This window comes from Suncus etruscus, chromosome 2 (genome assembly GCF_024139225.1).
Source record: "Suncus etruscus isolate mSunEtr1 chromosome 2, mSunEtr1.pri.cur, whole genome shotgun sequence".
NCBI classification, from domain to species: Eukaryota; Metazoa; Chordata; class Mammalia; order Eulipotyphla; family Soricidae; genus Suncus; species Suncus etruscus.
This window is the reverse complement of record NC_064849.1, coordinates 38,486,106-38,507,625: the sequence shown is the minus strand read 5'-3', so window position 1 is coordinate 38,507,625 and position 21,520 is coordinate 38,486,106. Positions and strand designations below refer to the sequence as shown.

General features: G+C 36.0%; 1 protein-coding gene across 1 annotated transcript in view; it reads left to right on the top strand.

The window, feature by feature from the left end:
• PTGDR (prostaglandin D2 receptor) overlaps positions 1–21,520 on the top strand; it is a 38,082-nt gene that overhangs the window by 2,604 nt on the left and 13,958 nt on the right. The window contains exon 2 of the mRNA XM_049768942.1: positions 5,205–5,435. Coding sequence (XP_049624899.1) covers positions 5,205–5,435 — 231 coding nt within the window. The remainder of the gene's footprint in view (positions 1–5,204; positions 5,436–21,520) is intronic.

Below are 21,520 nucleotides of genomic sequence, written 5' to 3'. Positions count from 1 at the left end.
AGAAAACTTTAACTAAACCATTATTATAATTTGTATCCAATAATAAGAACCATGGAAATTTGATTTTCTCTTGTAATAAAGTACCTATTTGCCAAATATTACCCATTAGCCTTTTGACCCATGTAAATAAAATGTTTATAGAAAACATGTATAGATCCTTGTTCTCTAACTGCTTTGCTTATTAATGCTGAGATAAATGCAAATAAAGCCTATGTATATATATGTATATATATATATAATGTCCTAATCTTAAATGTTTTTATAAGAGTAATGCAAAAGATAATAATACACAATGGAAAGAGCATTGTGTTTGGAGAGACCACTAAAGAAATCTGAATAACTCATAAGGGATTGTGAGAACAGAAGGAAATAATGGATTTGAAAGTGATTTTCCAAAATAGTTGTAAAGTTTCAACGGTGTGCAACTTTTTCCCAGGATATATTAATTCCTGGAAAAGATAAAGGCTTCAGTGTCAGACATGGACTTGGATCAGGTTTTATTGTTACCACTATGATAGTGGTTTATTTTTCCTTTCCAAACCTTTCACTTTATCTTTAAAACAAGGATAACTATACTCATTCTGTGAACATATATGAGACACCTATCAAGCCCCTGATCTCAAAAATTAGCATCACTGTTTATCAGTTACATGTTCTATCACTGCCTGTAAAATAGAAAATTAAGAATTATGATCTCAGGGCCAGAGAGATAGCACAGCAGTGGAGCGTTTACCTTGCATGCGGCCGACCTAGGAGGGACCCGGTTCAATTCCCGGCATCCCACATGGGCCCCCAGCCTGCCAGGGGTGATTTTTGAGTGCAGAGCCAGGAGTAACCCCTGAGCTCTGCTGGTTGTGACCCAAAACCAATCAATCAATAAATGAATCAATAAATAAATGCAGTTAAAAAGAAGAATTATGATCCCAAGAAAGAGTGTAGTGATGCAATGTAGTAACTATCAAATTTGTTTTAGTAGAAGGACTCTTTTTTTTTACTTTTAAAAACTATTAAAGGATCTGAGAATTTTAACTTATTTGGATTATATCTACTAGAACTCATTGATAAAAATTCAAATTTTTAAGAGCATTAAGTTTTTAAAACATCATTGCAAAATAAATCAATAAATTATACATTTTGTGTTTTCATAAAATATACTTTTGCTTTTGTTATAGTTCTTACCAAATAGTCACTAGTTACCTAATATTTACAGTCTGATCTTACTGAAAACTTGCAGACCCCCTCACTTCAAAATGATAAAGTTTTCTTTCCAGTGTTATGACTAATACAGGTAACAACTAAATTCATGGATATTACACCCTGCATAAAAATATGGAAGAGCTTTGAGAGTTCCAACCAGAAAACTTTTAGATTTCAAAATGACTTAAATAATGATAATAAAGTAACTAAAACAATTGCAGACAAATAGGAGGAAAACATATTCAGAGTATAGATATATGAGAAATCTCTGAAAAAGATGCACATATATCATAAATCTACTACCACAAAGATTTTTAAAACTTGAGATCACATACATATATACTTTGCCAAATAATGGAGTCATGTTTGTTTTCACAGTCAAGTTGCCTCTATTAAAGCTCACTGGAAACCTGTCTACAAGGAGATTAAAGTGGGAAACATTCTTTTGTGAAAATAATTTTAAACCTGTAGGCACTCTGAAAAGATTTTGGAGAATTCCACTCTTTGAAAATTACTTTTCTTAGCAATTAACCTGGAAACTGGAAAAATATGGTTTTATTTTATGTAAGACACAAACTTTAAGAAGTACCATATAACAAATGCTATATTTTATCAGGTCAGGGAAAAGCTTGATGGAGTGTGATTTTTTTAAATAAATTTTTCTATGATTTACAGGTAAATTAGAGGAAGATACTCAACTGGATTGAATTTCCAATTTTCTAATTTGACACAATAAAAAGAAAGTAGGAAGTATAGTGAATACAAGTTGAGCTTTGTAGGTAGTTTGAAGCATATTCTCTAATGCACATGATATATTTTCATCAAAATTAGTTTGCATCAGTCACAATGCATTTTGGAGGTAGGCAAGTTATAAGGGATAGATGAGAGTAGTTGTTTATGTATAGATTAGATATACTAAAGTGTTTGAAGCTAGATGGAGACAAGTTCAGGCTGCACAAGTTTAGGCACAGATCAGAACTCATAAAAGTAGGAGAGGGTATCCAGCCTGGGTGGAAAACTCAATTCTTGCTTGTGCTTCCTCTTCCTGGATTGCTCCTTTCACAGAAAGCAACCAGAGGCAGGAGGGAGTGGCATCAAGGAAAAGGGTCATAAGTGGATCTAAAGTGGAAAGATATAGAACATACTGATGGATGAATAGAGAAGAGTGAGTAAAAGTTAAGAGCACTTGCCAAATGCCCATCCAATAAATGTACGTCTCTAGCAAGTTGGTCACAGTAACATTTGGTAGCCAAAGAAGAGGGGTGAGAATTTGCAGTGAAACAGAGGGTGTAGTTTTATGTAAACTGAAAATTTTTTAAAAATATGTCAGATTTGCATTCTTCAGTTATTTCTTATTCTAGGCATCTCTTATAGAAATATTTTATTAGATGACAAAAGTCTAAGTTATGTTCAAAATAATATTCTCTGAGAATTAATAGAATATATACTTTGAACATGATTGTGAACAAATAAATTATTATCATATTTTAGTAAATTCAAAAATTTACTAATATAATATAATTTAATATATTGAATATAATTTAAAAACAACACCGTATACTTTTAATACAAACAAGTACCTTGAAAATACCAATATCCTGGGGCCGGTGAGGTGGTGCTAGAGGTAAGGTGTCTGCCTTGCAAGCGCTAGCCAAGGAAGGACCGCGGTTCTATCACCTGGTGTCCCATATGGTCCCCCAAGCCAGGGGCGATTTCTGAGTGCTTAGCCAGGAGTAACCCTTGAGCATCAAATGGGTGTGGCCCAAAAAGCCAAAACCAAAAAAAAAAAATAAAATACCAATATCCTATTAAAATGTAATTGTCTCACATGAGTGAGTTCTTCACAGAGTAAAATGACTTATTTTAGGGCTAGAGAGATAGTACCGCAGGTAAGGCACTTGCTTTGCATGCAGTCAACTGGAGTTCAATTCTAAACCCCATATGGTCCCCTGAGCCTTAGCAGTAATGATCCCTAAGTGCACAGCCAAAAGTAAGCACTGAACACAACTGGGTGTGGCTCCAAAAAGCATTTTTAAAAATCATATAAGTAGGGGACCACTTATACTAGCAGCCTGGGGGGCAAAGGAGGAGGATATGGGATGCATGCTGGCAACAGGGGTGGAGGGAGGACATTTGTGGTGGGAATACCCCTAATTTAATGTCACTATGTACCTAAAATATTACTGTGAAAGATTTTTAATCCACTTTGATTTAAAAAATAAATTTCTCAAAAAAAATAAATATTTTTATCATCTAAAAAATCATATAAGTAGGATTTGCTTACCCAGATCCCCACCAGTCAAGAAATATCAAATAGAGCGACATTTTGCTACTTTGTTGTTTGAGGAAAACAAGGGGGATGACCATAAAGACAAACTCAGAAAAAACTTTTGAAATCTAATGAAGTATAAGGCCATTTATCCATTTAGCATATATCTGATCTTTATATCATTTGAGACTGTGATTTTAACAGCAAGGCTGGGAGTGACAGAGTAGTCCATAAGGAAGTTTAAAAAAATGGAATGACCCCTAACTGATACAATAATAATAATAATATTAATCATAATCATAATAAAATTATTGAGTTATATGCTAATGATATACTAAGATCAATTGTCAAGTTTTATTCATAACATCATTTAAGTATTATACCAATAAGAGGTTTCAATCTTACCCAGACAATTGAGTTCTAAAGTTGACATGCTATATAGCTATCCCAGAGAGGTTTTCTGAAGGGGAAAGTATATGACATCCTTTCATTTTCTTTTTTTTTTCTTTTTTTTTTTTTTGGTTTTTGGGTCACACCCGGCATTGCTCAGGGGTTACTCCTGGCTGTCTGCTCAGAAATAGCTCCTGGCAGGCACGGGGGACCATATGGGACACCGGGATTCGAACCAACCACCTTTGGTCCTGGATCAGCCGTTTGCAAGGCAAACGCCGCTGTGCTATCTCTCTGGGCCCACATCCTTTCATTTTCATGCTTCATCTAAATATTTTGAAATGTTTGAAAGGAGTCATGATTGAGGAGGTAGGATATGAGGCATGCAATCAGTCCAGATCTATATTATCGAGGTAATGTTTGTATTTCACAGAATTGTTACAAGAATGAAATTAATAAAGAAGAATATTCAGAGCAGTATCCTTAAAGAATAGTCCTACATGGACACTAGTTATTATTATTCTGAATATTATTAAGCTATGCCTGCTGTGGAAGCAGCAAGTCTGCTGAAATAAAACAGAAATTAAGTAAACTAGAAAAGAAAGAAAAAATGCTAGGGAACAGTTACAGGAAAATACACCTTCTGCAAGGTTTTGACAACTTGATTGTCCTAAAGGGTTTGGTTTGTGAACTTACACATAGTCCCCCTCCCAAAATGCTGAGTTTTGTAAATTATCATTACAATCCATCTTAAATGTAAATTATCATTACAACTCATTGTATCATTAAAATGCATTGTGTCCCATTATAGGTTTAGAATCTCATTAGCCCACATCATGTGATCAAGAAAAAGTGGCTGGCTTCCAATGGAGAGGGAGAAGATGGCAATGTATTATTTCATAGGTGGGACTTACACTTACATACTAATTAATTTAAGTGAAAGGCAGAAGGAAAAAAGAGAACTAAACAGAACAGATTATGGAAAGAGAATTTGTATTTACAGCAGTATGGGCAGTCTACTTAGAAAAATCTTGTCCCATTTTAGCATTTCCTCTGTGTGTAGCCTCAGAGCAGATAGAACAAACTTTGAACCCTGGGGACTTCATTGGTTTCTCCCTGGAGAATTTCATTTCCATGACCTTCCATGTCAGTCCTGCAGCCTCTAGACACCTCTCTTGCAATCTTCATCTACTGCAAATTTAGCAGCTTCTAAATTTATCTAAAATAATTCTTTCGAGCAGAACTGCCTTTGTTTTATTATTTAAAAATTAGCGTTTCAGAAATAAAGTGAATTTATCCCTGTCATCAACTCTTTCATATTATAATAGAATGTTTTTCTTTCAAACAGTTTCGGGCTTACTATGGAGCATTTATAAACGACCACAAGAAAAATGAGTCCTATGAAGTAGATGACCTCCTCGCCTTGCGTTTATTCTCAGTGATCTCTATTGTGGACCCATGGATTTTCATCATTTTTAGAACATCAGTATTTCGGATGTTTTTCCACAAGATCTTCATAAGGCCTCTTTCATACAGACATTGGAACAATCATTCCTGCCGAACAAAAATGGAATCCAGGGCCCGGAGAGATAGCACAGCGGCGTTTGCCTTGCAAGCAGCCGATCCAGGACCAAAGGTGGTTGGTTCGAATCCCGGTGTCCCATATGGTCCCCCGTGCCTGCCAGGAGCTATTTCTGAGCAGACAGCCAGGAGTAACCCCTGAGCACCGCCGGGTGTGGCCCCAAAACAAAACAAAACAAAACAAAAAAATGGAATCCAGTCTGTGACAATGTTTTACAGTCTCCGATAAGCTGTGGAATCAATCACATTTTTTCATCAACAAAATGTGATTTAAAAAATCTACATTTTAAATACTTAAAGGTAAATCAATCCTCTGCAACAAAATATCCAACTATACTTTCAAAAGTATTTGATATATCAAACACTAGTGTCATTCCAAGTTCAGTTCAGTGGGGGATCTTCTTTATTTCAATAGTTTCATTGCAACTGACATTTCTATGTCAGAGGCAACATGGAAAGCTTTGAAGTGATGAGGGTAGTTGTCTCAATATACTTGGTGTTCCTACATCTTCAGAGAGAGATTGAGAGTTCAATAGTAAAACCATTGTTGACAATTATGTGATGGAAATTTTAAAAGAAAATCTTATCTTTCCCACTTCTAGTGGGAAAAATTTGTTTCTATCATATCATAATTGTCCCTGTTTAAGTCTGTTCTTTGCCACCTAAATCAGGGCTGTCTGAATAGTGAGTGCTGATCAGAGAGCTATGGTGGAAAATAGAACTAGCTCAGGCAAGGCTCTGGCCTGTCTCCAAGCTACCATCTCAGAAGGTCTTGTGGCTCAACTGAAAAGAAGTCAAAATAAAGGGATACAAGACAAGTTCTAATTATGGCCCACACCAGAGGGGAAAATAATGATTATTTTTCTCTTTTGGAGTTCTGTATCTTGTGGGGATGTCCATAGGAGTGAAATTTGGGGGTGACGGATGAAAGATTATTTCAATTTTTAAAGATCCTTTTATAGGTTTAGCTTACTGAGGAATTCTTCGGAGGAAGAATTTATGGTTCTATGAAAATCAGTGTTGCGTGACTTACCTGAGAGCCATGTGTAAATGTTTAGCTGTGAGAAGCAGCAGGGCATTTGGCAATGTGAAAAGCTAACCAGGTCTCAGTTATGCTTGGTTGAGAGTGGAGGCAAGGACCTTCCCAACAAACAGCCTCCCGCTAATAGTTACATTCTGCTCTATGGAGACACTTAGATATAATTGAGCATCCTGAAAGCTTTCAAAATTGGAGCTGAAGGCAGCTCCACTAAAGCACATCTAAGCACTTTAAATGTTTTAAAAGGTTATATGTATATGTCTACAAAGGTTAACAACACTATGACAAAAAGAAAAAATGGGGGGAAATACAGCTGAAACTGTTAGACTACTAGACTGTAAGCCCATCTTGCAGGTAAAAGCTGTCTTCGTGGTGAAAAAATAAGTGGGGTGATTTAGAGGGATGTCAGCATACTAGAGTCCCTGTGTGTTCACATGGACACAGATGCTGAAGTGGAGAGCTGGCTCTATGATGATCCCTATATAACATCTTTTTCAAAGAGAAGAGTATTTGCTTTACAGTTTAGTGGCATCCTCTATTTCTTCTCTGATTTATCTCAGCGATGGCACTAGCCTAGATATAAACATGTATTCTTTAAATAGCAAAACTGTGAAATGGCCAGATATCCAAGGTATATATATATAATTGAGAGTATGGTATGATGTAAATGTAGTGATTTTCAAAGTTGAACTTCCATTTGTATACTGTGTCTGTGTGTCTGTGTTTCATTGTCAGAAAAATTGCATGTGTTGTGTTTTCCTTTTAGAAGTAGTAGAATGATAATTGTTAAGCTAATTTTAAAAGTTCTCAAAGAAATCAATAAATATAATTTTGTAATATACTTGGAGGAAATGATGTTTCTTCAAATTAAAGAATGTCATTTCACATTTATGAGCAAACAGTGACCTGTAATCTTTAATCCTCTAGGAGTTTAACGGTGAATAGTTCTGTTAGCATTTACCAGTATATTACTAAAAGTAAGTTTGTGTAGTTTCGTCTAAGGATATAGTGATCCTTTCTGTTTAATACAGCATTTATTAATCTAATAAAATCCATGTGACCTGGGCATGTGGTAGACACCCAAAGGTGTTCTAATGGATGTAGAGCCCCATGAATTAGTACTCTCATGCACCAGGTTCACACCTGGTACTGTTGCTCTGACTGTGGGCTGCATCCTACAGGAAAGGACATGTTTTTTATATTCCTTTGACTTGGATCTGATACAAAGTCATTGCATGTTCATCCCTACTGCATGGGAGGGAGAGAGATGAAGAGTTCTGAGCCAGACTGCTGACACTTAGGCTTTTGAGAAAGTAGGTGGAACAGGAGGATACCAACTTGGGACTCAGTCTCACTTGCATAATTTTTTCAGTTGTGTTTGACTTCTTTTCTGTTCTTAGGCCCAATATACCTAAGAAACAAGAGAAGAAAGGAGGGAATTATTGTGGGAGAGAGTTTTCCCAGCTTTGTTTGCCCTTATATCCCCAGAGTATCTGACCAGAAATTGCAACTACCAAATTTTGTGATGTTTTGGGGTTATTTTTGGATTTTAATTTTAGACTACTCAGCTAATTTTAGGATAGAGAAAGAATCCTATAAAACCTAAGCATTTGGATAAACCCAGGCATGTGTTCACCATTCCAAATTCATGTTTACTGAACTGAAAATCTCCATGCTCTGGGCCTGTGACACTCAAAAGGAGAATCAGAAGCTGTTAGAACTTGTAAGAAATTCCATTTACTGGTCCCACCTACAGGGCTGAATCAGACCTCTGCAAAAGTAGCCAGAAGGATGTGTTCTGACATCCCCTCTGGATGATTCTCAAGAGCATTCAAGTTTGAGAATCACTTAGAGTTGGGGTTGGAGGTTGAGGGTTGTATTGGAGAAAGGAAAAGAAGAAGAAGAAGAAAAAAAAAACCTTTAATATAAACAGTAGACTCCATTTAGAATGTTTCCCTGACTGCTTTGGCACTTAGAATGTTTGTTAAACACTTAGAATGTTTCTCAGACTGCTGATTTTTAGTTATGCAGGCAATCATTCACACCTGATTCCCAATGATATTTTCTACAATGTTTTATTTTTTAGGCATGGGGTATTTTGGGGCCACTGCCAGATGTGTAAATCAGGACTTACTCCTGACTCTGCTCTAGAGATCACTCCTAGAGAGATCTGGGAATCTTATGGGTTGCCAGGGATTGAACCCCAGTCAACTGTGTGCAAGGTCTTGCCTGCTATGCTGTCTCTAGACCAGTGCTTCTCAAATAGTGGGGCGCGCCCCGGGGGGGGGCGAGGCTCCTTAAAGGGGGCGTGTTTGACCTCGGCAAACACTGTCGTAACAAGCTGTGTCTCTGTGTCTCTGGAGCTGAGAGTTGCTGTGTCCTGCTTCAAACCCCACTTCGAAAAGCTACGCATTGCAAAACGTGCTCATTGTAGCCATTCATCCGGACATCACCTCTGATTAAAAAATTAGCTCAAATTATTTTATCTATTTTTGTTTTACAGGTTAAAGTTTTTTTTTAATAAAGATACTATTTATAGTCGCGCAGGGGGGGGTGCAAAAATGTTTTCTTCTTCTTAGGGGGGGCCTGACAGAAAATAATTGAGAAGCACTGCTCCAGATCCTCTGCAAAATGTTCAAGGCAACTGCAACATTCCTGTAGAGGCAGCCTTTACCAATGGATCCTTTCACTTGCTCTAGAAAGTGAGGGCTGGGGAAGATGCAACCTAAGATGTGTTTTGTTTCTGCAACTGGCTCTTGGAAGATCTAAAGCAGGGGTCTCAAACTCAATTTACCTGGGGGCCGCAGGAGGCAAAGTCGGGGTGAGGCAGGGCCGCATAAGGGATTTCGCTTACCGAATATTCTCAATAAAAAATCGCATTAGTAAGAAAAAAAATCGCAAGAAATCGCATTAAACATTTGCATACCCTGAACGGAACTGCTCGGGGTATGCTAATGTTTAATGCGAGTTTTTTTTCTTACTAATGCGATTTTTATTGCGATTATTCGGTAAGCGAATAATCGCGAATACTGCGATATTTGAAGGCCCGCCGCGGGCCACAAAATGTACAGAGGGCCGCAAATGGCCCGCAGGCCGCGAGTTTGAGATCCCTGGTCTAAAGGCTGACATCGTAAGTTGTGAAAGAAAACTCAAGAGTATTTATTCAACTGCAAAACCATTTTCAGAGACTATATTTAAAGGTGCCTCTTTATTTGAGATTTAACAATATTTTTAGCTCTGTAGAATAAAATATACTTTTAATATTTATTAAAATTATAAAACTGTTATACGATTTTTAAAACTGTTTAAATTAAATTTAATTAAAATTAAAATAAAATTTAAAACTGTTGCAATGTGACCTTTCCAAGTATTTTTAGAAATACATCATCTATTTCAATCGTTTCTTGGCCTTTTAGCTAAGATCAAGTGTAGAAATACACCATCTATTTCATCTTTCTTTCCAGCCCTCCAAATTTGTCATTGTCACTAATATGAATATGTACTGTAGAAGACTATAAATTACACTTTTTAAATTAAAAGCACTTTTCCTCATAATTGCCCCCCAAAACATAAGTAAAACCAGAAAGAGGCTGTTAAGACTTGCTCGGAAATTTGTCTTTATAATTACAGGAATGTTCTAGTTCTGGTATAAAATTCTTTTGATTTTTTTTGTTTTTGTTTTATTTTTGGGCCACGCCCAGTGATGCTCAGGGGTTACTCCTGGCTATGTGCTCAGAAGTCGCTCCTGGCTTGGGGGACTGACCATATGGGACACCAGGGGATCGAACCATGGTCCTTACTAGTTTAGTGCATGCAAGGCAAATGCCCTACCACTTGCACCACCGCTCCAGCCCCTGGTTCTAGTATAAAGTTTTATGTTTTTCTTGATTAGCTGTGCAAATATGAAAATAATAAATGAAAAGGAAAATTCCTTTAACTCCATATTCTTCCTACTATCATTGACATTTGGTAAATTAATATTTCAAGTTTATAGGAAATAGCAACTCGTAATTAACTAGATAAAATGTTGTTTATTAGGGAATATTAGCATTGCAAAAATAACATTGTTATCCTGAAATAGTCTTTCCTGCCTTCTTTTGTAATTCTAAGGCAAGGATTCTGTTCTTGGTCAACTTGATAAGTTTTTCTCCAAGCAGGGGAAAATTGAGCTCAAGGTGGAGTGGGATACAATCCTTGTCTTTCTGAAATTACCTAATCAAGGAAGCAAATCTATGAGTCATTTCTTACATTCGGGATATGAAAATTAAGTCTTTCAAATTTAAAAATCTACAAGAATTCAGGAGTTGGCCCAGTCTCAATAATATTTGCCCTGATAATTTTTTCCTTCCACATCAGGTTAAAAGTGACCATAATCCCAGCATCCAATTAACTATAGCTTTGGAATTGGCCAGAGAACCCAGATTCCTGACCCATAGATACTATGAGAGAAAATGATTTTGTTTACTTGTTTTGTTTTTCTTTGTTAGTGCCAGAATTAAAGACAGTAGGGCTACCTGACACAAACTGCAGGGATGCTAGCATTGCTTTTAGTACAGGAAGGACACCAGGGTTTTGAACTGCTCACCACATGATTGATTACAATGTAGGTGCCTAAAATATTGAAGCTAAGTTTCGAGATAATTTTTCTGTAGTCATAAGTAACTAATACAATCATTATTACTAAGTGAATGAATGTCAGATTATTTGCACTTGCATTTTATTGGTTTGGGGCCATACTCACTGTTCTTGTGATCACTCCTGTTGCCATTTTGGGGACAGATATGAGTTGTCAAGAGTCAGACTGGATTGGTTACTTGTAAGTCCAGCACCCTACCCACTGTACTATCTGTTAACCCTATTTACACATTTTTATTGATAAACATGATATATAAAAAACATACATCTTGACAGTCTACAAGAATAAGAAAAAAGAACTACAAGTGTAAGAAAAAATTGAACTTTTAAATTTCTCTAATTAAAAATATATTTTTAAAAACTGGGTTTGGGGACCAGTGATAGCTCAGCAGGTAGGGCATTTGCATTGCGTTTGACCAACCAGGGTTTGATCTCATATGGTTCCTGAGTCTGCCAGGCATAGCCCCTGAGTGCCATCAGGTGTGGCCCCAAAACAAACAAACAAAAACTATGTTAACATGAATTTACAGTTTATATAGGTATCAGGAAAAAGATGTTGTAAATCAATATTTATATCTACTACAATGAAAACACTTTTTAATTTAAGTTAGCCTTCAAAATTCTCTTATTATTTTAAATTCCCCTTTCTTTTAGTGTCTGTCATGCATAACAAATAGTGTTTGAGGTATTATGTACAGCTTAAATAATAATTATAAGGTAAATTACTATGTCAATAGGGGCCCACTAAGAAACATGAGGAACCCTGTGTGCTTTTCCTGATCACTGCTCTCTTCCTCCCTCCAGTGGTGAACATTATCCTGACTTTTAGGAAGTCAGATCTTATTTTACCACAAACTTACATCCAGTTGCACTAGAACACACATACAGTAAACTCCTCGTGAAACATTGTAAATATGTGGTTGGATATTATAACTAACTGTAAGCTAAAGGACATAACAAAACAAATTTGGTCATAATTTAATACTAAAAGTTTCTATGATATATTGCTGATCAAGAGAAACATCATCATACCTGTTTTGTATCTAACTTTCTTATTCCTAGTGAGAGCCTATGCTGGCAATACAGTACATGAGAGAGGACCTGATGCTGGACTGGATGCTTTTTCATCAGAACCAGAGTACTAGATATAGACTCTTGCAGATACAGAGAGAACATGCATTTCCATACAGAATCAACCCCTTCAGGCTGAGAATTTTTATTAGATTATTTTGAATGAAACCATATTATCTGAGGTTCTTAATATATATATATTGTCATTAGTATCTTTTCAGTTTTGCTATAGATCTTGATTCAGTTCCTCGTACACAGTGGTTAGGTCAGAGAATCAAGTGTGTGTGTGAGTGTGTGTGTGTATGTGTGAGTGTGTGTGTGTGTGTGTGTGTGTGTGTGTGTGAGAGAGAGAGAGAGAGAGAGAGAGAGAGAGAGAGAGAGAGAGAGAGAGAGAGAGAGAGAGAGAGATTTGGGTTTTTTGTGCACTCCTGATAAAGGTGGTAAATACATAGAACAGGGCTAAGACAGGAGCTAAGCAATGATGGGAAGTGTTTTAATGAGATCCTTGGGATAGCTTGTCAGTAAAAAGTCTCTCTCTGGTCAGGGTATTTACAGTTTTTCAGTGAAGGAGTTCTGAGGAGCTAGGGAGTGGGAGAGACTGTCCTGGAAGGAGAGATCTTGTTAGCACCTGCTACCTATTGTATTTAAGACTCACCCCTACTCAATAGGTAGCTGCAGTTATACATTTTCATTGCCTAAGCATCTTTTGTTATACAAATATATTTTATGACTATTGAGCAATTGGGTTGCTTTCCGATTTGTCTACTATAAATAATTCTTCTTTGACTTTTTCATTATCTTTTCTGTTGAAATGTAAAAGAAAATAAGTATGTTGAAGGAATGTACCTGGGCAAGGAGTAGTAGGATTATAGGGTATGTGCATCTTTGATTCTATCTTATTGTATAAATTGTTTTCAAATTACATCACCACTATATCTATCTATATTCCTCCTCCTTCACTCAATTTCTTTCTTTCTTCTAACTGTACTCTGGGATCAAGAGTGTTCTAAAAAAACACATTTAAACCATTGCATTCCATCATGCTGGAATAAAACATATAAATGATATTATTCTGTATTTATCCTTATTCTGGCTTACTCTATTTAGCATAATATCTTCCAATTCCATCCATGTTATAGTGAATTGCATGATTCTATCATTCCTGACAACTATGTAGTATTCCATTGTATATATGTACCACAGCTTGATGATCCACTCATCTGTTGTTGGGCATCTAGGTTGATTCTCTTAGCTATTGTATTGTGTGTTGTGATGAATAGCTCAATGTGGTGGCTTTTTTATATAAATTTTTTCATTGAATCACCAGAAGATACACAATTACAAAGTTGTTCATTATTGAGTTTCATTATTGAGTTTATACAATGTCCAATACCAGTTCCTTCACCAGTGTACATTTTTCACAGCCAATGTCCCCAGTTTCTCTCCACCTCTCTTCATCTGCCTGCAAGTATAGCAGACGATTTTCTTCGTCTCTTTTCCTTTTAGGCACTGTAATTTGCAATATTGTTACTGAAGGGGAAGTATGCATATCACTTTACTTCCTTTCAGCATCCAGATCTTGTCCAGTGTAATCATTTACAACTATCTCTTCTCTGCCTTAACTGCACTCTCTCACTCTTTGTGTCAAGATTCTGACCATGGACCAGTTATCCCACCCTCGTCTTTATTGTTTTTGAGTATTATTCTCATACTGTCTTTATTCAATATCCCACTGTGAGTGTGATCATTCTGAATCTATTCGTCTCACTAAGCATAATAATTTACATTTCCATTTATGTATAAGCAAATTTTACGACTTTAATTTTCCTAACACCTGCTTAGTATTCCATTGTGCAGATGTACTGGTTTTTTTATCCACTCATCTGCTCTCAGATACTTGAGTTATTTCCAAATTCTGGCTATTGTGAATAGAGCTGCAATGTCTGCTTATTTTATATTTTTTCTTGTTTTTTTTTTATGTAACATTTATTCATTTTTTGCCCTCCCCCACATTTATTCATTTTTTTAATTTTTATTGACTTATAAATACCTATTACGCAGTCAGTTATAAGGTTTGCAAAAAGCTTTTTTCATTCAATAGCCTATTTTCTTTTGTCTTTTCCATTTCTTTCTCGGGGGGAGGTGTTAGTCCACACTCAGTGGTGCTCAGGAATTACTGCTCATTTTAAGCTTAGGAATCATTCCTGGCAGAATGTGAGGGACCATATAGGGTGCTAAGGATAAAACCTAAGTCTGCTGTATACAAGGGAAGCACCATATTATCATTCTAGCCCCTTGTCTTTTCAATTTTCTCATGGAAACTTTAAATTAACAGAAATTTTCATTTTTCATTTTATTAGTATTAGACTCTAATTTATTTCATAGTTAATCTCTTACATTTTATTTGCAAAATATTTGCCCAATGTAAAATCATTAAATATTTGTATTAATGTATAATGTTTTTAGTTTGCCCTTCAAGTTTGTTTTCAACCTACATGTAGTTTACTTTGTGTATAGTATATATAGATATCTAATCCATTTTTTTTGGCCATAAAGCCAGTTGTCTTCAGTAGAATTTTTAATCGACAATTTCTTATTTCTCAATTGACATTAACTATTATCTCATAGCAATTAAGTCTCCATATTTATATATCTGTGATTGGTATCTCTGTGCTGTTGCACTGGCCTTTTGCTTTTGATGTTATTATTTCATAATATCTTGTCACTAAATCCTTATACTAGCTGCGACTGTGGGCTGAAGAAGCAAGCTGGGTACTTAATACTTAATGAGTAACTATAAAAGATCATTTCCTATTAATACTAAGTGTTCAGGGTATTTATTTACAAGTTTGGTTATTTTCTGGGACCAAAATTGTGTTGTAGGAACTTAAAGTTTGGTTAATATCAGCTAATCTATGGTAAATTTGGTTTTGTTATATGTCTTTTGTTTTAAAGTTGCAGTTTTGAAGAATTTGAGTCATTTTCCAAATAGATATTGATAATCTTAGTGCTGGTATGTCTGTTATATGAGTTTCTCTTTTCCTTTCCTTTGTTGTTGTTTCGATGGCTGAGGGGAGATACATGTGGTGGTGGCCTTATTCCCACAGAGAGCTGTGATTCACATAGCTTGTTGTGGTTTGGGGGATTACAAACTGCAATATCACCAGGATCACACTGGATATGGGAGCTGTCAGGAAGCACATGCTGTCAGGGAGCAGTCTCATGCCTGCAAGGTAGGTGCTGTACCTACCTAGCCTGAGTTTCCCTCAGGCTCCTCTGTATAAATTTTAAAATAAGCTTGTTGAGATACACCCAAAAGGAACAAAACAAAATATAACTAGGACTTTTATTGAAATCATTGCATTGGAACTATATTTATAAAAGTTCTAATTTTTTATTGAAATGCATAAAAGAATAGTCTTGATGTTTTTCCTCTTTATGTTTTTCCCTTTTAATTTTTTAATATTTTTATTTAGGCATCATAGTTACTAACATGTTTGTAGCTGAGTTTCAATCATAAAAAGTACACCTCCCCCCTTCACCAGTGCAACTGTCCCACCACCAATGCACCTCATTTCTCTCCTTCCCTATCCTCGGTCTGTCTTTGAGACAGACATTCTATTTCTCTCCCTCATTACCATTGCTATGATAGTTGTTAGCGTATTTACTTCTCTAACTGCACTTACCACTCTTCATGATAGGTTTTGTTTAATGAACTGTTCTTTCCAAACCTCATCTCTATTGTCTCTGGGAATTATTATCATACTGTCTGTATTTTTCTTAAATCCCACAGATAAATGAGGCTATTCTATTACTATCTCTTTTCCGCTGACTCATTTTACTCAGCATAGTAGCTTCTATATCCATCCATGTATAGGAAAATTTTATGACTTTATTTTTCCTAATGGCTACATAATATTCCATTGTGTAGATGTACCACAGTTCTTTAGCCACTCATCTGTTGTCAGGAATCTGTGTTGTTTCCAGGTTCTGGCTATTGCAGATAGTGCTTCAATGAATATAGGCATGCATTGTATTGTGTTTTGTGTTCCTAGGATATATCTCTAAGAGTGGTATTCTGGATCATGTGGTTGCTCAATTTCTAGGTTTTTTTTTTTTGAGGAATCTACATATTGTTTTCAATAAAGGCTGAACAAGTTGGCATTCCCACCAGCAGTGAATGAGAGGCCCTTTTCTCCACATCCCCCCAAGCACTTATTGTTCTTGTTCTTACTGATGTGTGCCAGTCTCTGTGGCATAGATGGTACCTTATTGTTGTTTTGATATATGTCTCACTGATGATTAATGATGTGAAGGGGTTTTTTTTTATGCCTTTTGGTCATTTGTATTTCTTCTTTGAGGAACTGTCTGTTCATTTCTTCTCCTCATTATGTGTTAGAAAGTTTTTTCTTGATTAGTTCTGTCAGTATTTTTTGTTTTTTGTTTTTTTTTAACTTTAATTTTTATTTATTGATTAATTGATTGGTTTTTGAGCCACACCCAATGGTGCTCAAGCTTCTGCACTCAGAAATCGCTCCTGGCAGACTCAAGGGACCGTATGGGATGGATGCTGAGAATTGAACCAAGTCTCTCCCAGGTTGGCTGCATGCAAGGCAAATGCCCTACCGCTGTGGTATCTCTCCAGCCCTCTGTCAGTATTTTGAATACCTTGTATATTAGCCCCTTATCTGATGGGTATTGGATGAATAGTTTCTCCCATTCTGTGAGTGGCCTTTGTATCCTAGTCACTATTTCATTTGAGATACAAAAGCTTCTTAGCTTAATATAGTCCCATTAGTTTATCTCTGCTTCCACTTGTTTGAACAGTGGTATATTGTCCTTGAAGATGCCTTTAGTCCCAATGTCATCAAGTGTTTTACCTACATGTTCTTTTATAAACCTGGTGGTTCTGTGTCTGATATCAAAGTGTTTAATCCATTTGAATTTGACCTATATGCATGGTGACCATGACCAATTGTCCCAACACCATTTATTGAAGAGGCTTTCCTTGCTATATTTTGCATTTATTGCCCCTTTATTAAATATTAATTTATTGTATGTCTGGGGAACATTCTCTGAATACTCAATTCTATTCCATTTATCTGAGGGTCTGTCTTTATTCCAGTACCATGCTATTTTAATTATTATTGCTTTATAGTACAATTTAAAGTTGGGGAAAGTGATGCCTGTCATCTTCTTTTTCCTCAAGGTTGCTTTAGCTATTCTTGGGCATTTATTATTTCAAATGAACTTCACAAGTGTTTGACTTACTTCTTTGAAGAATGACATGGGTATCCTTGGAGGAATTGCATTACATCTGTACAATGCTTTGGGGAGTATTGACATTTTAATGATATTAATCCTCCAAATCAATGAACAGGGTATTTGTCTTCATTTGGTTGTGTTCTCCTTTATTTTTTAAAGCAGGCTTTTGTAATTATTCTTTGCATAGGTCCTTCATTTCTTCCATTAAGTTGACTCCAAGGAATTTGAGTTTCAGTGGTACAATTGTTTTTTTAAGGTCTATTTCTTCTCTATCATTATTCATATGTAAGAAGGCCATTGATTTTTGTGCATTAATTTTGCAGCTGCTTCTTTTCTATATGAATCTATTGTTTCTAGAAGCTTTTTGGTAGAGTCTTTAGGTATTTAGTCTTTAGTCTAAATATAGTATGTCACCTGCAAACAGTGAGAACTTGACTTCTTCCTTTCTTGTCTGGATTCCACTGATACTTTTTCTTGCCTAATTTTTAGGGCAAATATTTACAGTACTATGTTAAATATGAGTGGCAAGAAGGGCAGCCTTGTCTTGTCCCAAATTTAGAGGAAAGGCTTTTAGTTTGTCTTCATTGAGTATAATATTTGACATGAGCTTGTAGTAACTGGTTATATTGAGAAGTTTTGTTGTGGTTTTATCTTGTTGAGAGGTTTTTATTACAAATGGGTCTTGGACCTTATCTTAAGGATACTCCTTTGAATGTAATTTTTCTTTTTGATTTTTCTGCTTTCAGTACTCTATTCCTATCAGTGTCATACATCATTGTGATTAGGATGTGTCTTGGGGTGCTTTTCTTTAGATCTCTTTTAGTTGGTACTCTTTAAGCATTCAGGATTTGGTTGCATGAAATTTTTAGCTCTAGAGTTTCTCTGCAATGATGTCCTAGACTGTTGATTCTTCATGGGGATTTTCTTCCTGGAACTCTGGGACTCTAATGATTCTTATGTTGTGTCTGTTGAATTCATCAAAGACTTCAATTTTCATCTATTCAGAACATTTGAGGATATTTTCCATTGTATGATTCTTTGTTTTAAGGCTCTTTTACAATTTATTCTCTTGTATGGAGTTGTTATGCATCTCATTTTCAGTCCACTGATTTTGCCCTCAGCTGCTGTTTCTCTGTTGGAGAAGCCTTCCAGTGAGATTTTTATTTTGCCTACCAAGTATTTCAGTTCTGTTATTTCAATTTGGAGTTTTCTTGTTGCTATTTTCAGATCCTCTTGATTCTTATTTGTGGATTGTTCAGTTAGTTCTTTGAGTTCTACGAAGATCCTCCAAATTGCTTCTCTTAACTCCTTATTTGAGAGGCTAAATAGGTGGTCAATATTTTTGGAGTTATCAGCACTTTCATCTTCATTCTGTATGCATTGTTGGAGACCTGCATTGTTTTCCCATTGGTCACGCTTGTAGTATGGTGTTTTCAATATATTGTGCTGGGGTTCATGGACTAGGAGATGTGTATGGCCGCAGAGCAGAGTGGAGCGGCTGGGCTCCTCTGGATCTGCCCTCATGGGAGGGATTAACTCACCCCTGTTGATGAATGGTCAATGAGCTCTTCTGGGCAGGGTGGCTTCTGGCAGCTGCTGTCTGTTACAAATATTTCTTTCAATTCAAAACAATATCAGCAAAATATAAACAGAGCAAGTGCAGCCCTGCACATTCAAAAGGCACCTGAGGGTCTTGTATCTCCAGAACATCTAGTTGTTGCTATAATCAGACCAGTAGTTAAAAATAATATTTAAATTACATTGAACCAATTAAGTCAATTTTCACAAAGTAACACACTTAGGTAATCAGTGACAAAATCAAGAAACAGAATACTTCAGAGTCCCGACACTTTTAGAATCCCTTTTCAGGGGTTGGAAAGAGAGCTCACTGGACAGGAGCTAATAATGCTTTGCATGTAGGAGGTCTAGTTCGTGGCTATGCTCAGGGAATTTGTATTGTAAGATTCCCTGAGCACCATCAGGAGCAACGCCCGTGAATTAGGAAGTAGACCCTAAGCAAGACCAGGTGTGGCCCCAAACTAAAAATTTTAATTTAATTAAAAATAAAAATAGGGCCCGGAGAGATAGCACAGCGGCGTTTGCCTTGCAAACGGCTGATCCAGGACCAAAGGTGGTTGGTTTGAATCCCGGTGTCCCATATGGTCCCCCGTGCCTGCCAGGAGCTATTTCTGAGCAGACAGCCAGGAGTAACCCCTGAGCAATGCCGGGTGTGACCCAAAAACCAAAAAAAAAAATAAATAAATAAATAAAAATAGGAGCTGGAGTAATAGTACAATAGGTAGGGTATTTGCTTTTATACAGGTAACCCAGGTACAATCCCCAGCATACCAGATAGACTCCTCAAACTCTACCAGAAATAATTCCTAAGTATGGAACCAGAATTAAGCCCCCAAAGCAAACCAAACCAAACTAAAACAAAAAATTAAACCTCCCCCAAATAAAATTCTTTTCAGCTATTAACCTTAGTCACTAAGGGTTGCCACTTTCTTGACTATTAAAATCATATATTAATTTTTTGCTTTTGAATTTCATATAGCACAAAGTATATATTCTTGGCTTTTCCCCTCAACCTTAGCATTGTATTCATGAAATTAATTCATATTATTCAGATAATTGTTTTGTTTATTCTCATTAGTTACATATGTTTTCTAATATTATGCCAGAATCAATCTATTCTGTTGTGGATGGATATTTGACTTGTTTCCCATCGATGCTATTTCAAATAATAATAAACATCCTCAAACAGTGTTCTGAGGTACATTTACATGCATTTCCATTAAAGATGTAACTTTAAATATAATTGTTATGTTTTAAGTTAGTTCTCAGTAAATGTTGCCAAACAATTTTCCAAAATGGATTGTGTCTATTTATATTTTTTATAGCAGTTTATGAAAGTCCTGGTCAACTAACCTCCTTAAAATACTTTATATTGTTTCTTTATTTCAACTCAGCCATTCTGGGTTTATATAGAGGTATCATGTGTGATTTTATTTTCATTAATCTGAAATGTACCTTTCATCTATTTATCTGTACTTGGATATTCATATCTATAAGGAACCTGTATAGCCTTTCCTCCACTTACAAAAATTTGTTTTCCTAATTATGGTTGACAGAAATTTGATCATCTGAATCTTAGTTTCTTGAGTTTGGGGGTTGGCTGACACATGACAAGATTTTATATGGGGCCAAAAATCTAATATATTCAAATCTATTTGGTTCCTGGAATTTGAGAGGAGAATTTAGATGCTGAAGGATATCTGAAGCCATTGTGGGTGGCTTTCTGCTAATTCTGGATTATGGTACTTCATTTCTGGGAAAGCTTAAAATGATTCTAACTGCTCATATTTCTGAGAGCCCCTGATGATGACTTCCCACAGAGAATTTACATTCCCAACTCTCCTAGGGGCAGTAAGACTTCTTTGGATCAATATAAATTTTTTTCACTGATGATTTCTTTCTATACAAAAATTTTATGTAACCTTAACTATATAAAATGGGCATGCGATCAGATATTGACTGATATTAAATTCTAGATTTGTTTTAAAATAGTTTACAAGACTGCCATATGCAGTTATATCATCTCATATCTGTGCTTTGTTTTGTGGATCAGTATCCATAGTTCAGAAGCTGAAGCTAAAAGTACAGCAGGTAAAGCTGAATCCCCAGCATCACATATAGTCCCCTGAACGATCAGGAATAATTGTTGCAGAGTTAAGATTAACCCCTGAGCATGATAAAGTGTGGCTCCAAAACAAAAACAAACAAAATCTACAGTTCAAGAAACTAGGATTGATTAAAGCCCTGTAGGACCATCTTGTAAGTTGATGCAGACTCAGGAGTTGGCAGCATGTAGGTATAATATCAGAGGAATAAGGTTTCTTTTTCTTTATTCACCCATCATTGTTGAACAGGCAAAAAAAATTATTTTAAATCTCCTATTAATGGAGTTAGAGTGATAGCTCTTGTGGTCCATTCTCTCTCTCTTTATTCTTTTAACTGATGACTTAGGAATTGTTTAAAATGGGTTTCCAAGCATACAATATTCTCATCTT